This window comes from Schistocerca cancellata, chromosome 2 (assembly GCF_023864275.1).
Source record: "Schistocerca cancellata isolate TAMUIC-IGC-003103 chromosome 2, iqSchCanc2.1, whole genome shotgun sequence".
Classification (NCBI taxonomy): domain Eukaryota; kingdom Metazoa; phylum Arthropoda; class Insecta; order Orthoptera; family Acrididae; genus Schistocerca; species Schistocerca cancellata.
Genome location: NC_064627.1, coordinates 585,816,773 through 585,829,885, shown reverse-complemented (window position 1 = coordinate 585,829,885; position 13,113 = coordinate 585,816,773). Strand labels below are relative to the sequence as shown.

At 37.8% G+C, this 13,113-nt stretch overlaps 1 protein-coding gene across 1 annotated transcript in view; it reads left to right on the top strand.

Annotated features, from left to right (window-relative positions):
* Window positions 1–13,113, top strand: part of LOC126162200 (sodium/hydrogen exchanger 9B2-like) — a 101,086-nt gene that overhangs the window by 61,379 nt on the left and 26,594 nt on the right. Inside the window, exon 5 of the mRNA XM_049918538.1 lies at window positions 9,852–10,027. Coding sequence (XP_049774495.1) covers window positions 9,852–10,027 — 176 coding nt within the window. The remainder of the gene's footprint in view (window positions 1–9,851; window positions 10,028–13,113) is intronic.

Genomic DNA, 13,113 nt, shown 5'->3' with positions numbered 1-13,113 from the left:
AGTTGGTTGCCTTTACTCATTCCATTGTTTATGCAGTATTATACACTTGATATAAAGTCTGACATTTTATGTAGTAAACTACAACAAAGTAAATATAAGATGTTATATTCATCAGATGCAAACAGAAGTTCATATAAACAATAGCGGTTAGGGAAAAGATATCTTCATCTAACAAAGAGATGAAGTTAATTGACGATTAATGAAAATAACCAGGTTCCGAAAAGATAATAAACTGGGTGGATAAAAAATCTACTCGCCAAGCAGCAGCAGCAGCAGTGCTAAACACATACTGTGTAAGAGTTAAGGAAATGTGAAGCTTTTGGAGCCAGTGGCACATTCTTCTGGCAGAAGGGTTGAAGGGGAAGGAAGAAGGGTGAAGGAAAAGGATTGGGAAATGTTTAGGAAATGGGGAGAGTTACGGAAAAGTCACTCAGAACCCTGGTCAGGAGTGACTTACCAGATGGGTTGAGAAGGAAAGGTGCTTTTTGCCAGAAGAAGGAGTCACTGGCTATGAAATCTTGCACATTTCATTAACTTTTATATGTGTTTTTTCCTGCCACCATTTGGTGGGGAAATTTATCTGTCCAATCATATTATTATAATATTAATATAATACAGGTTGTATCAAAAAGAATCATCCAATTGTTCTGAAACTAATAAACAGATACAGTGAATTTTGTTTTTGATGAACGGGAAACACAAAAAGTTTTTTTTTTCATACCTTTTCATAGGTGCTCAAAATGCCCACCCTTGAGATACACAGCCTATGTTAATGTGGTATTCAAATTATTCACACACTGCAGTGAGCATATCTTGAGCAACAGCTTCCACAGCTGTTGTTATGCAGTGTCTCAGTTTATTCATTGTTGTTGGTAACAAAGGCACATAAACAGTCTCTTATAAGCACCCACAAGAAAGCGCCATATACAGTCAGGTCTGGTGACTGTGTAGGCCAGTAATGTAAGGCTTAATCATTTTGTCCAGTGTGACTGATCCATTGTTCAGTAATCCTTTATAGATCTAAAAATTCCCACACTTACAGATGCCAGTGGGATGGTGCCTCATCCAGCTGGTAAATAAGGTTGTTCGAATCAGTCTCCAACAGTGGGAAAAGAAAGTTCTCAAGCATATCGAGATATGTACTTCCTGAAAAAGTGTTCTCAGCAAAGTAAAATGGACCATACACCTTTTTGCGTGAAACTGCAAAAACCCACATTAAATTTTGGAAAGTCCCTCTCATATTGTACAACTTCATGTGGTTGTTCCATACCCCCGTATTTTCACATTGTGACGGTTCACGGAGAAAACTGTTATCCTCCAGTGTGTCAAGAACGAAATTACGGAACTTCACACATCATTGTTTGTCACCTTCACAAAGAGCTTGCAGCAGCTTATTATGTATGGTTTCACATGTAGAAGTCAACGCAACACATGCCAGATGGACATCAGGGGCATGTTGTGCTATTGAGTTGCACGGTGAACTGATTTCTGTGGTCTCCTTGTGAAACTGTGGAAGATATGTTCGACGTCTGTATCAGGCACTCGGGGATGGCCCGGCAATTTGCCTGTACATAAAAAACCTGTTTCTTGGAATTGTTCATGCCATTGTCAAATGCTCTGTGCTGGAGGAGGATCCACACCATACCTGATACGAAAGTTACGCTTAACAGTTATTACTGATCTGCACTGCACAAAACGTAGACCACAAAATGCTTTCTGTTTCCCGACACCATTTTTACTAGAACTGAAGTAGCACTCACTGCTGCTACCTAGTGGGAGCCATGTAAAACTTGCACATATCTCAAATAACAGAATAGTTATGATTTGTTAAAATTGGATGATTATTTTTGGTACACCCTGTATAATAACAATATAAGTCAACTGCCAGCTCAAAAAGAGCAGAAAGAGCACATAAAAATTTTCTTAAAAACAAATGATTAGTGTTTCTTAACTGCCAACAAGTCCACATGGACAGAACTGGGAACATCACACCCAACCATTGGTAAGATATAAAACCTAATTCTTGAGAATGAAATGAGATATCCTTCTACTCTCAATTTTAAATAAAATTTTGATAGCTTGTCCATGTTTCATTCACTGCAATGTATGAGCTAAAATCGACCATATGCAAAGTTTACACAATGTGTTTTTACCTCTGGAAACTCTTTAAAATCTCGTGCTATGTTTTATTTAATTTGATGCAGTGCAGTAAGTACGACACATGTCAAAGAAATTAGTTCTTTATCAAGAAAAGACATCAGACTGTAGGTGTGCAAAAATCAAATTTTTTTCACTTTGTAGATTTTGAAAAATCGGATGATAAGGATTTCTTATTGGTCAGAAAGCCTTCTCTCAGCACAGGCAACATTGTACATAATTTGATGAAGCACAGTAAGTATGATGGATAATGAAAAGGAATTCAGTTCTTCATTGAGTGAAGAATCAGACTGTAAGAGGTGCAAAAATAAGTTTTTCTCACCAACAGTTTCCGAAAAATCGGATGATATGTATTTCATATTAGCTGGAATGCTGTCTCTCAGCACATGCACCAGCAGTACGGCCATAACAAAAGCAGCCTCAGCACAGAATGCAACAATTGTAGCAGTGAAATGGTTAAGGAAAGGTGCAATTTATCCTAGCTTTCCGAACCAGTGGCTCTTAATGGCAGAAGTATTGAAAGGGAAGAAAAAGGGATGAAGGAAAAGGACTGGTGAGGCTTAGAAAATGGGGAAAGTTAATGGAAAAGTCACCCAGAACCTTAGATGAAGGGAGAGTTACAGGACAGTACAGAAGACTTTTTCTGTGAGAAGAAGGAGTCACTGGCTCCAAAATCTCACACATTTTCTTAACCTATATGTGTGTTTTGCCCTGCAGCTGCTTGTTGAGTAGATTTTTTGATCTATCCAATTATATTGTATTATTGGTTCCTGATTAGTCAGTTAGGCCTAATTTCACACAAAAGCACATCAAATGTATCAAACAAACAGTTGATTTATGATTATTGTGGGTGTGGAACATGTCAGAAAGTATAACATAATACTCACTTCTATGGCCATTTGAAATGAGATTGTCAAGATATGTAAATACATTACAGTAAACTGGAATTGCTAATATTTACAGAATTAATACACTGTCAGAATAAATCATAGTTATGCACTTTTAATAAATTTGTCATACACAAAATACCTAATTTAGAGTATTGTGACCAAGTGCTGTCAAAACTGAAATGTAACAGAGAGGTTTACTTAAGCGGGCCAAACAGTTCATGTTAAGGTATACATCTATAGAGAGGATGGAGTTGCCTACCAAAAAGTTCTTCAAACTCTGTTTAAACTGTGCTTTGTCTGAAACCAAGTTTTTAATGGTTTGGAAAGTGGCTGATGCAGCATACAAATGTTCTTATTCTTTTTATTCTTCTTCTGTTGTAAAGATACATTTAGACAGCTACTGCCTAAATATAGTGGCAGCATGAATTTGTGCATATCATTTTATGTTATGTACCTAATATACATATCTGTGAAAGCGTTCTTTTACAAATGCTGGGTTTTAATGATTGTTAAGTGCATAGCTGAATTAAAAATAAGATGGGATGCATAAAACTGGATTGTTTTGTATAATGTACTTGTCTAAGTTTTTAGAATGATTTGAAAATCCTTTCAAATAGTTTTGCAGATTTATAGATTTGAAATAACTTATTTTTTTATATAATTTCCATATGTTTACTGAAAGATTTTTATCCATTTTCACCGATAATTTTGAGCCTCTTTTATAAGGAAAAAAATATAACAGTATAGAGTTGCATAACCCATGGCCAACTAGAAATACTAGCATGGGCACACATTGAAGATATCAGTAAAGTAGCTCCGTCGGCCTTGAGCAGAGCTGTGGCTGCTGGTGGTTTGTGGGCTGAGCTATGCAGACTCTTGCAAACTTGCCTTTCATGTGCACTAAATTAGGCATAAATAATTTAGCTGTCTGTGAGTTATTATTTACTCTTGAAGCAAAAAGTACAGCAGTTTCATTAATGGCTTAGGCTGTGAATTAACTGAAATCTGTATCCTCAATGGCACAAATGACAATACTGTTTCATTTGTAATAATAATAATAAAAAGACTTACAGCACAGTGTGTTATGTGGCAATCAGGAACTTGCTTCAGCCCAATCGTCTTGAATATACCAAAACACACACACACACACACACACACACACACACACACACACACACACTCTCTCTCTTAATCAAATACTCGGGAAATAAAGCATTTTCATATATTTTTTACAAAATATTCTATGATGTTCTCAGTTATTTTAACTGCCTACCACTTTGTTTACTTGTTGCAGTGTCATTGACATTCTTAGTCAGATTATCTATCATTACCTTGCATGATTGGAAACTGTTGTTTTGCAATAGGTCCTTCACAGTTTTCTGGCATTTACAAGTATCACTCAAATGACCCTCAACAAGATCAAAGCTCTCCAGCTTTAGACTACACACTTTGTGCAAAACAGGAAGCTCATGTAAATCACCAATGAAAGTAAATGAACACACATCCAATATATGTTTCAACATGAATCAAGAAAGAGTAATCACCATAACAGCATTCTCAGTGGGAACTGTCGACCTTCCATGGTCATATTCTGCGATGAAGTCATCTGGGATGGATAATCCAACTTTCTTATGAGATTGCACCCAAGAGGTGCAAGGCTCACAGTTTTATAGAAAAAGTTCCTTCTTTACAGCATAATCAGATATGTACATCAGTACTGATACCTCTGATATTTCAAGTCTCCCTTAACACCTCAGAATATTTGTTAACATTTACACATGTATATCTGCCAGGACATGGAAGCAGAGTCCTCAGGGATACATTTTTATTCAAAGAATTAATTAGCACCATATCTTTCAATTTTGATTTTTTTCTCACTCTCAAGTATTTGGACATAGCTTACACAGTAATTTGCCCTGCTGCATTGACAGTGACAGTTAAATCTACCTTCCAGATTGTCATTCTGAATCTTGCTAAGCAATGTGCAATCTGTTTTGGAATATTTAAATACATATTGAATCGAGACTAAAAATGCTTAAAGAGTATTTGAAAAGTCTGAAGGCTTAAAGATTGGGAGCTAGGAACACTCTACCTCCAGCCTTTCAAACATAATGACTTTTTTTAAAAATCTAATTGTAAGGAACTATTTACCCTAATAGATTGCTTATACTGACTTTCACCTTCATTTGAAACTTTAACATTCACTATGTGCAACTAATCACAAATGATTTGTATGAGTGATGCTGTATGTTCGGACCCTGGAAAGTCTGTGTCCCTAGAAGGTAAGACAATTAAAGCAGCTACTGAACTTTCATCAAAAACTTTCAGCGCTAAATTAACATTTGTTGTGCATCAGCTCCAAACACTCAGAAGTTGCAGTAGGATCAACATTGTCAAAATCAGAAAACTTCAACACTCTCTCAGGTTTAGTAATCCAGTTGTTACGGATACATTTTAGTATATGTACAATGTCAAAAATTAGGAATAACTTTCTACTACTTTGAACAGGAAGTTCAAGACAAGGCTGTAGTAGATCATTAGGAGTAAGTAGCTCATAAGATTTTCTATTTACTGCATTATTGTCTGATACTGAAGCTAACACAGTAAATCTAATTTTCTCTACTTCATTAATACATGTAATAGCATACTTTTTAGGTGTGGAGCAGTTAAATTGCTAATAGGCATAATAGTCACATCATCTTTAAATTTTGATTGCATGAAAACCTGAGCTGTTTTAGCTAAATCATTATCATCAGTTTTACTGGCACTATGCAGGGTGATTTTTTTCCACTGTGTTCAAACTCCAGGAATTGATAGATGAGAGGATACTGAACAAAAAAGGTCTGCTGAATTTATGTCTGGAAATGCATGGTTTCCATTATAGATACCATTTAGTCAGTCATACTTTGTTACAGAAACTGCTTTCTAATATGTGCTGTACCATGCAACCATAGTTACAGGATGCATTGTTTCCTCCTAGAGGGTGTTATTGTTCCTCACATGTCATGTCCTAGTGGCTTCTTCTGCCATAGTAATTTCACTTCTCTTGCCGATTCACCTTGTAGTGGATCTCATACAGCATTGTACACAATGGTTCTGTATTCAAATGGAGAGATTGCTGACATGGTGTTTACTTACACAAAGTCAAATGGCAATGGGCGGTGGGCAGCAAGGTTGTATCAGGAAATATATCCCCGCTGACAACAACTCCACCATTCAATGTTTGCAACAGCGTTTTGTCATTTGTCTGAGACAAGATTGTTTCAGGAAGCAGGAAATCATGAAGGACATACTCAAATAGCTCGGACACCAGACTTGGAGGAAAACCTGATTAACTCTGTGAAGGGCGACTGACATGCCAGTACTAAGCATGCCAGCACAGGGTAAGCCAGACGACTGTGTGGAACATCCTCCATGACAGTTGTTACTACCCTTATCAATTCCTTATCACTTACAGCATGTGCAGGGCTTACTAGCGACAGACTTTCCACATCAGGAGCAGTTTTGTCACTATTTTCTTCACCAGACAACCACAATTCTGGGATTAGTGTTGACCATCCTATTCACAGATGATGCCACCTTTATGTGGAGTGGTATCTTCAACTTTCATAAGTCATCTGTGAGATAGTATGCAGAACCCCCCCCCCCCCCCCCCCTCATGGTATGATGACAGCGAACCATTAAAATTGGTGCAGCCTGAATGTGTGGGCTGGGATAATTGGCGACTGTGTTTTGGGACCAGTCTTCCTTCCACATCACCTAACAGGCTGTAACTATCAGCATTTCTTGTGGGCAACTTTGCCTCCTCTGCTGGAAGAAGTGCCATTGATGATTTAAAGGGTTATGTGGCTGCTACGTGATGGTGCTCCACCCCAATTCGTCAGTAACATTCAGACGCATCTCATTTGTGTCTTCCCTGGTCAACGGATCGGACTAGGGGGTCCAGTTGCATGGTCTACTCGTTCATCAGATCTCAATCTGTGTGATTTCTGGTTATGGGGCCATCTCAAAAGTATTGTGTATGAAGAGCTCATTCCAGAAGTTGAGACACTGGAGTACCATATTCATGCTGCCTTTGACACTGATTGGATGCAGCAGCCTGGTCAATGTGAACGTGTGAGACAGATCACGGTACAGCATATACGCACATGCATTGAGGCATATGGAAACCTTTTTCAACACATACTGTAACTGTTTTTGCATGGTACAGCACTTATTAGACTGCAGTCTCTGTAACAATGTATGGTCAAATAAATGGTCTTGTGCATTTCCGGACATAATTCATTAGACCTTTTTTGTTCCATATCTTCCCATTGATCAATCCCAAGAGTTTGTACACGGTGGAAAAGATCACCATGTATATTGTATCTCCCTTAAAGAGCAAATGAGGCTCAATGTAAATTTCATCCAGAAGCACATTTACCGCACGTTCATGATCTTTCAGAAATTCTTTTTTAATCTTCAGATATTCTGTACTACCATCTGCATTTAAAATATCTAACTCAAACTTTTCTGTCAGCTTTCTTACATTACTCAGATGTAGCAAATTGCATCAAGCAAAACCTCTTCCAACATACATGTTATGTGCTGAATCACAAAATTCTTGTTTAAGATGTCTTCTGTAGACTCTGTTGATTTGACATATGTAATTAGACTATCCAAGGCATGCTTACATTTTACTGACACACAACCATTGGGCACATTATGCTGAGGAATTTTACATCACTTTTTGAAATTTTCACTTTCTGCATCACATAATCTTCTGCTGTTGTCAAGTATCAAATCAGGGAAAATTGATGGCATTGCATCTGGTTTCATCCTTGGTTAACTTCTTACAAATGTCTTTGCTTTACTGTAAGCTATAAACTGTTCCCTTTTTATCTTTAGTACTTCATCATTGGGTAAAGAAGACATGCTGACTTTTTCATTTTGTGATTTGCAGTTACTTTTACAACCAAGCATATTACAGTACTTCAGCATTTTTAGTATTTGAAAACGGATGTTCAATATACACTGAAAAGCCAAAGAAACTGATATACCGGCCTAATATTGTGTAGGGCCCCCGTAAGCACGTGGAAGTGCCCCAACATGATATGGCATGAACTCTACTTATGTCTGAAGTAGTGTTGGACGGAATTGAAACCATGAATCCTGCAGGACTGTCCATAAACCCGTAAGAGTATGAGGGGGTGGAGATCTCTTCTGGACAGCATGTTCAATGCATCCCAGATACGCTCAAAAATGTTCATGTCTGGGGAGTTTGGTGGCCAGTGGAAGTGTTTAAACTCAGTAGAGTGTCCATGGAGCTACTCTGTAGCAATTCTGGATGTGTGGTGTGTCACATTGTCCTGCTGGACTTGCCAAATCCAGCAGAATGCACAATGGACATGAACAGATGCAGGTAATCAGGCAGGATGCTTACGTACATGTCACCTGTTGGAGTCATATCTAGATGTATCAGGGGTCCCACATAACTCCAACTGCACACGCCTCACACCATTACAGAACCTCCACCAGCTTCAACAGTCCTTTGATGACATGCAGGGTCCATGGACTCATGTGGTTGTCTCCATACCTGTACACATCCATCCACTCAATGCAATGTGAAACGAAACAAGTCTGACCAGGCAACATGTTTCCAGTCATCAACAGTCCAAAGTCGGTATTGATGGGCCGAGGCAAGGTGTAAGGCTTTGTGTTGTGCAGTCATCAAGGGTACAATCTGCAGAAGGGTTGCAGTTCTGTCATGTTGGTCGAGTCTATTCAATCATTGGTAGTCCCATTCTTGCAGGATATTTTTCCGGCCACAGTAATGTCGGTGATTCGATGTTTTACCGGATTCCTTATATTCATGGTACATTCGTGAAATGGACGTATGGAAAAAGTCCCACTTCATCACTACCTCAGAGATGCTGTGTCCCATCACTCGTGAACCAACTGTAACACCATGTTCAAACTTACTTAAGTCTTGATGGCCTGCTATTGTTACCGATCTAACAGCTGTGCCAGACACTTGTCATCTTATATAGGTGTTGCTGACCGGAATGCCGTATTCTTCCTGTTTACATATCTCTGTATTTGAATATGCATGCCCATACAAGTTTCTTTGGTGCTTCAGTGTATTTATTACGATATAAATATACACAAGGTGACATAACTTCAAAGCATAACCTGAAAGAATCTTGAAAATATTCATTCACAATGATTGTTAAGAAACTACAATTACTATCTAAACAAGCAGTTAACAAGCACTTATTGTTAATAGATCTGCAAATTCATAAATCTCACTTTAGCAACTGAAGATAAACAAATAACAGACAAGTCCTTGTGAAAGTCCTGAGTCACATTCACAAATGAACCAGTGAAATCACATGGAATAGATCACAATCTCTACAGGCAAGGAATTTCTTTGTGTATGTCACAAACAAGATAGCTTCCAGTACCCGGGCCAGTATTTCTAGTCCACTGTGAGCATAACCATTATTCTGCCTCTGGGTATCTGCAGTTCCATGCCCAAAATTATAAATATTTTACAAAACTGACCTAGTTTAATCACAGTGGAGGTAATGCAATGTAATAGCATACTTTTAGTTTGACAGAAAAGAAGTTTCCTTATTGGAATTGCGGCCTAAGGTTATTCTAACTGTTTTCAGACTTCTGTGTCATTATTGAAGTAATCAGTATTTCTGACTGTGAAATCATTTGGCACTGTAGCTGTATTGAAACTGTGACCATCCTTCGGCATTTTTTTTTATTTTTCACAAAAATTATAAAATATTTATGGGATTTTGATTTGCTCTACAGGTTTGTTCTGGGTGCTGTCTCACCTGCTGTTGTTGTTCCTTCATTATTACACCTGCAAGAAAGAGGTTATGGAGAAGATAAAGGTGTAGCTACACTGGTTATTGCAGCTTCTAGTATTGATGATATAGCTGCTATCACTGGTTTTGGTGTTATTTTGGGATTCATTTTCTCTGAGGGTATGGTCTGATGACGAAGCTAATACTTGGTCCATAATTTATGTATAGTATTAAACTTAATGTGAGCTTAACATTGTCTTTCACTCTTTGAAACTCATCAAAGAGTGATAAATGGATCTGATATGAACATGGATAAAGTCTTCCTGTTGTAAGTGACCTTATCTGAGTAGATTTACTTCCTTAATGTCTGACAACTTTAAAAAATATATTGGTAAATAAATGTATGTATTTGACTTCTACATGTGTGTCTTGTAAGATGATATGTATGAGTATGCAACAGCATTGTATTTTATTACAGCATGGTTTTCTTCTACTTTATTCATTTAATGGACTTTCACTAAATTACTTTAAAAACAATGGAAGAGAGAAAATTTTTTTTCGTAGTAAAATGAGAAAAAACTGTATGATGTTACATTTGTTTAGAAATTGTGCCACTCAGATACAAAATCAGTTAAAGAGACGTTAGTTTTTCCTGTGATCTCAATTTTTAATACTGAATTCCCATTCCAGCATGTTAGGATCTGCTAACAGGAGTAGTTACTGTTCCAGAGCTAAATAATATGTGAAAGCTGAAGGATATCTTTAAACATACAGTGTAAATCTAAGCAAGACTATGACACATTATTAAGCGTAATCTAATAACATTTAGAGTAATAAAGGCAGATGTTTGTATCCCTGGTGTTACATACATTGGACAGAAAGTGCCATTGGTATGAAAGTATACAGTTAGAAAATGTATTGTGTCTGTCTATATGGCTTAGCAGTAGGTATCAGTAGGTATTTTGTCTCTTATATGGAGGACTGTCAGGCTTTGAGGCCTGGAGAAAGCCTCATTTAACCCTCTGAGAACCACTAAATCTTTTCAAAGTCAAACTTTATCTTGGAGAGTGTCCTAACCGTATGCCTCTCTAGTGCTGCCATCCAGTGGCACGTAAGGCAGAGAATGGAACAGGTTTGTTCAGCAGACCAATGTCGTGCAGTTTACATAGCCTTGACCTCTCTGCTTCAGATGCACCTAGGAAACACTAACATGTATACAAGGGGCTCAGGAAATTTTATTGAGAAACTGAAGAAACTGAAATTTTGCTCATACGATATCCTGATCAGCTTTGATGTTCTTTCTTTGTTTACTCAAATATCAGCCAATGACTCTCTCAAACATAGTGGTTCCATGGTCCCTAGGGACATCACCAAACCCTCTCATACATTTCTTACCATGAGCTGCTTCATGTGGAATGGCTATTTCTATAAACAGCTGGAAGGTGTCACTATCGGTAGACCACTTAGTCCAGTGGTTGCCAGTTTCTTCATGGTGTATTTCAAAAGGCATGTACTGGACTTGGCACCTTGTAAACTTAAGGTGTGTTGCAGATATGTTGATAATACATTCAGTATGTGGAGTCGTGATGAGGAACAGCTTGGTGATTTTGTAAGACATCTGAACAATTTCTGTGCAAACATAAAATTTACTATAGAGGTGAATTTACTATAGAGGTCGAAATGGACCAAAAACCACCCATTTCAGATGTGCTGCTTATAATGAATGGTGAGAACCTAGTTCACAGTGTGCATCAAAAATTGATACACATGCACAAACTATTAAATCACTATTTGAGCCAGAAAAGACAAATGACTAATATGTTCATAATGTATGCAAGATGAATATGTGGAGCCAAAGCACATCATGTTTGACATGCAATACCTGGAGTGTGTTCTGAGGACCAGTGGGTCCTCCATCATTTGCATAAGAAGTCCCACAAAACCTAACATTGGATGAAGTGACACATCAAAGGAAAAATGGTCCAGTAACACCTTTGAGCCATACATCCCCATGGTGAAGGACAGAACTGGCCATACATTGCATGAATATGACATCAAGACTCTTTTTAAATCAGCTGACAAGATCAGAGAGTGTCACAATTGATAAGGGACAAAAACGACCCACTCAATATGTCAGGCATATGCTGCTTACATGTGGAAAAGTCTATTTTGGAGTGACTGGACAATCCACTCTGTGCTGGAGCTCGTGCTGTGTGAGACTGACCTCATAACAAAATTCGCCGTCACAGATGTTCTTACTGCAGAGAAGAGCTAACATATCTACTATTTGTTCACAGAAACTGTAGAAATTCACAAACATGGCAATAGCTTCAATAAGAAAGAAGTAAATGGGTCCTGGATGCTCATGCTGCAGCAAATGACTGTTGCAGTTAGCACGCAGAGAACCACAGTGGTAATGACCAGGGCGAGCCCTCAGACATTGGAGCGACAGTGAATAATTACCAGACTACAAATCTAAAAGGCTGGGCTCTGATCCCCAGTCATTACAAATAATTTTTTTTTGTCATGTATCACCTAGAGCATGTAGATGTTGTATGTGTATCTGAGCATTGGTTAACACAAGAACAAGTAAATATGTTCATTCCCCAAGGGTATGTTGTGGGAGACAAGATATGTAGAAAACAGAGAAATAATGGTGGGGTGGGAATTTTTGTCAAAGAAGGAATAATGTTTTCCAGAATTGATGTATCTACATACTCCACAGAGCTAGATGGCGAGTTTAGTTGTGTAAAACTAATGAATGAAAATATAGTGGTAGTTAGTCTATATGGGTCGCCAGATGGTGATGTAAATTTGTTTATTGAAAAATGTGAATTAATAATTTAAAAAATATTGAAGAGTAAAACGAGAATTGCTATATGTGGTGATTTCAACATAGAAATGGTAAACACACAGAGACCAGTTGCTAGGACATTTTTGAATATGCTAAGATCATTAGACCTCTATTGTACAAATAACTGTGCCACACATAAGAATGCCTTATAGACAATATTATTGTGAATTTCCATAGGGAGGATTTTACAGTTAGACTTGCAGGAAGTGGACTTGCAGAACATGAGCCACTACTCTTTACACTCTGTAAGAGGCAGCCAGTTAAAACTGAAGAATCTAAAGTAGTAGTGGTACAAAGACAGAAGGAAGAGTACATAAATATGTTTGTTGATAGATTAGGAAGTGCAGATTGGGACTTTATATATAATTGTCAATCTGGAAAAAGGGAAGCTGAAATTAGCTTTGGTAACTTC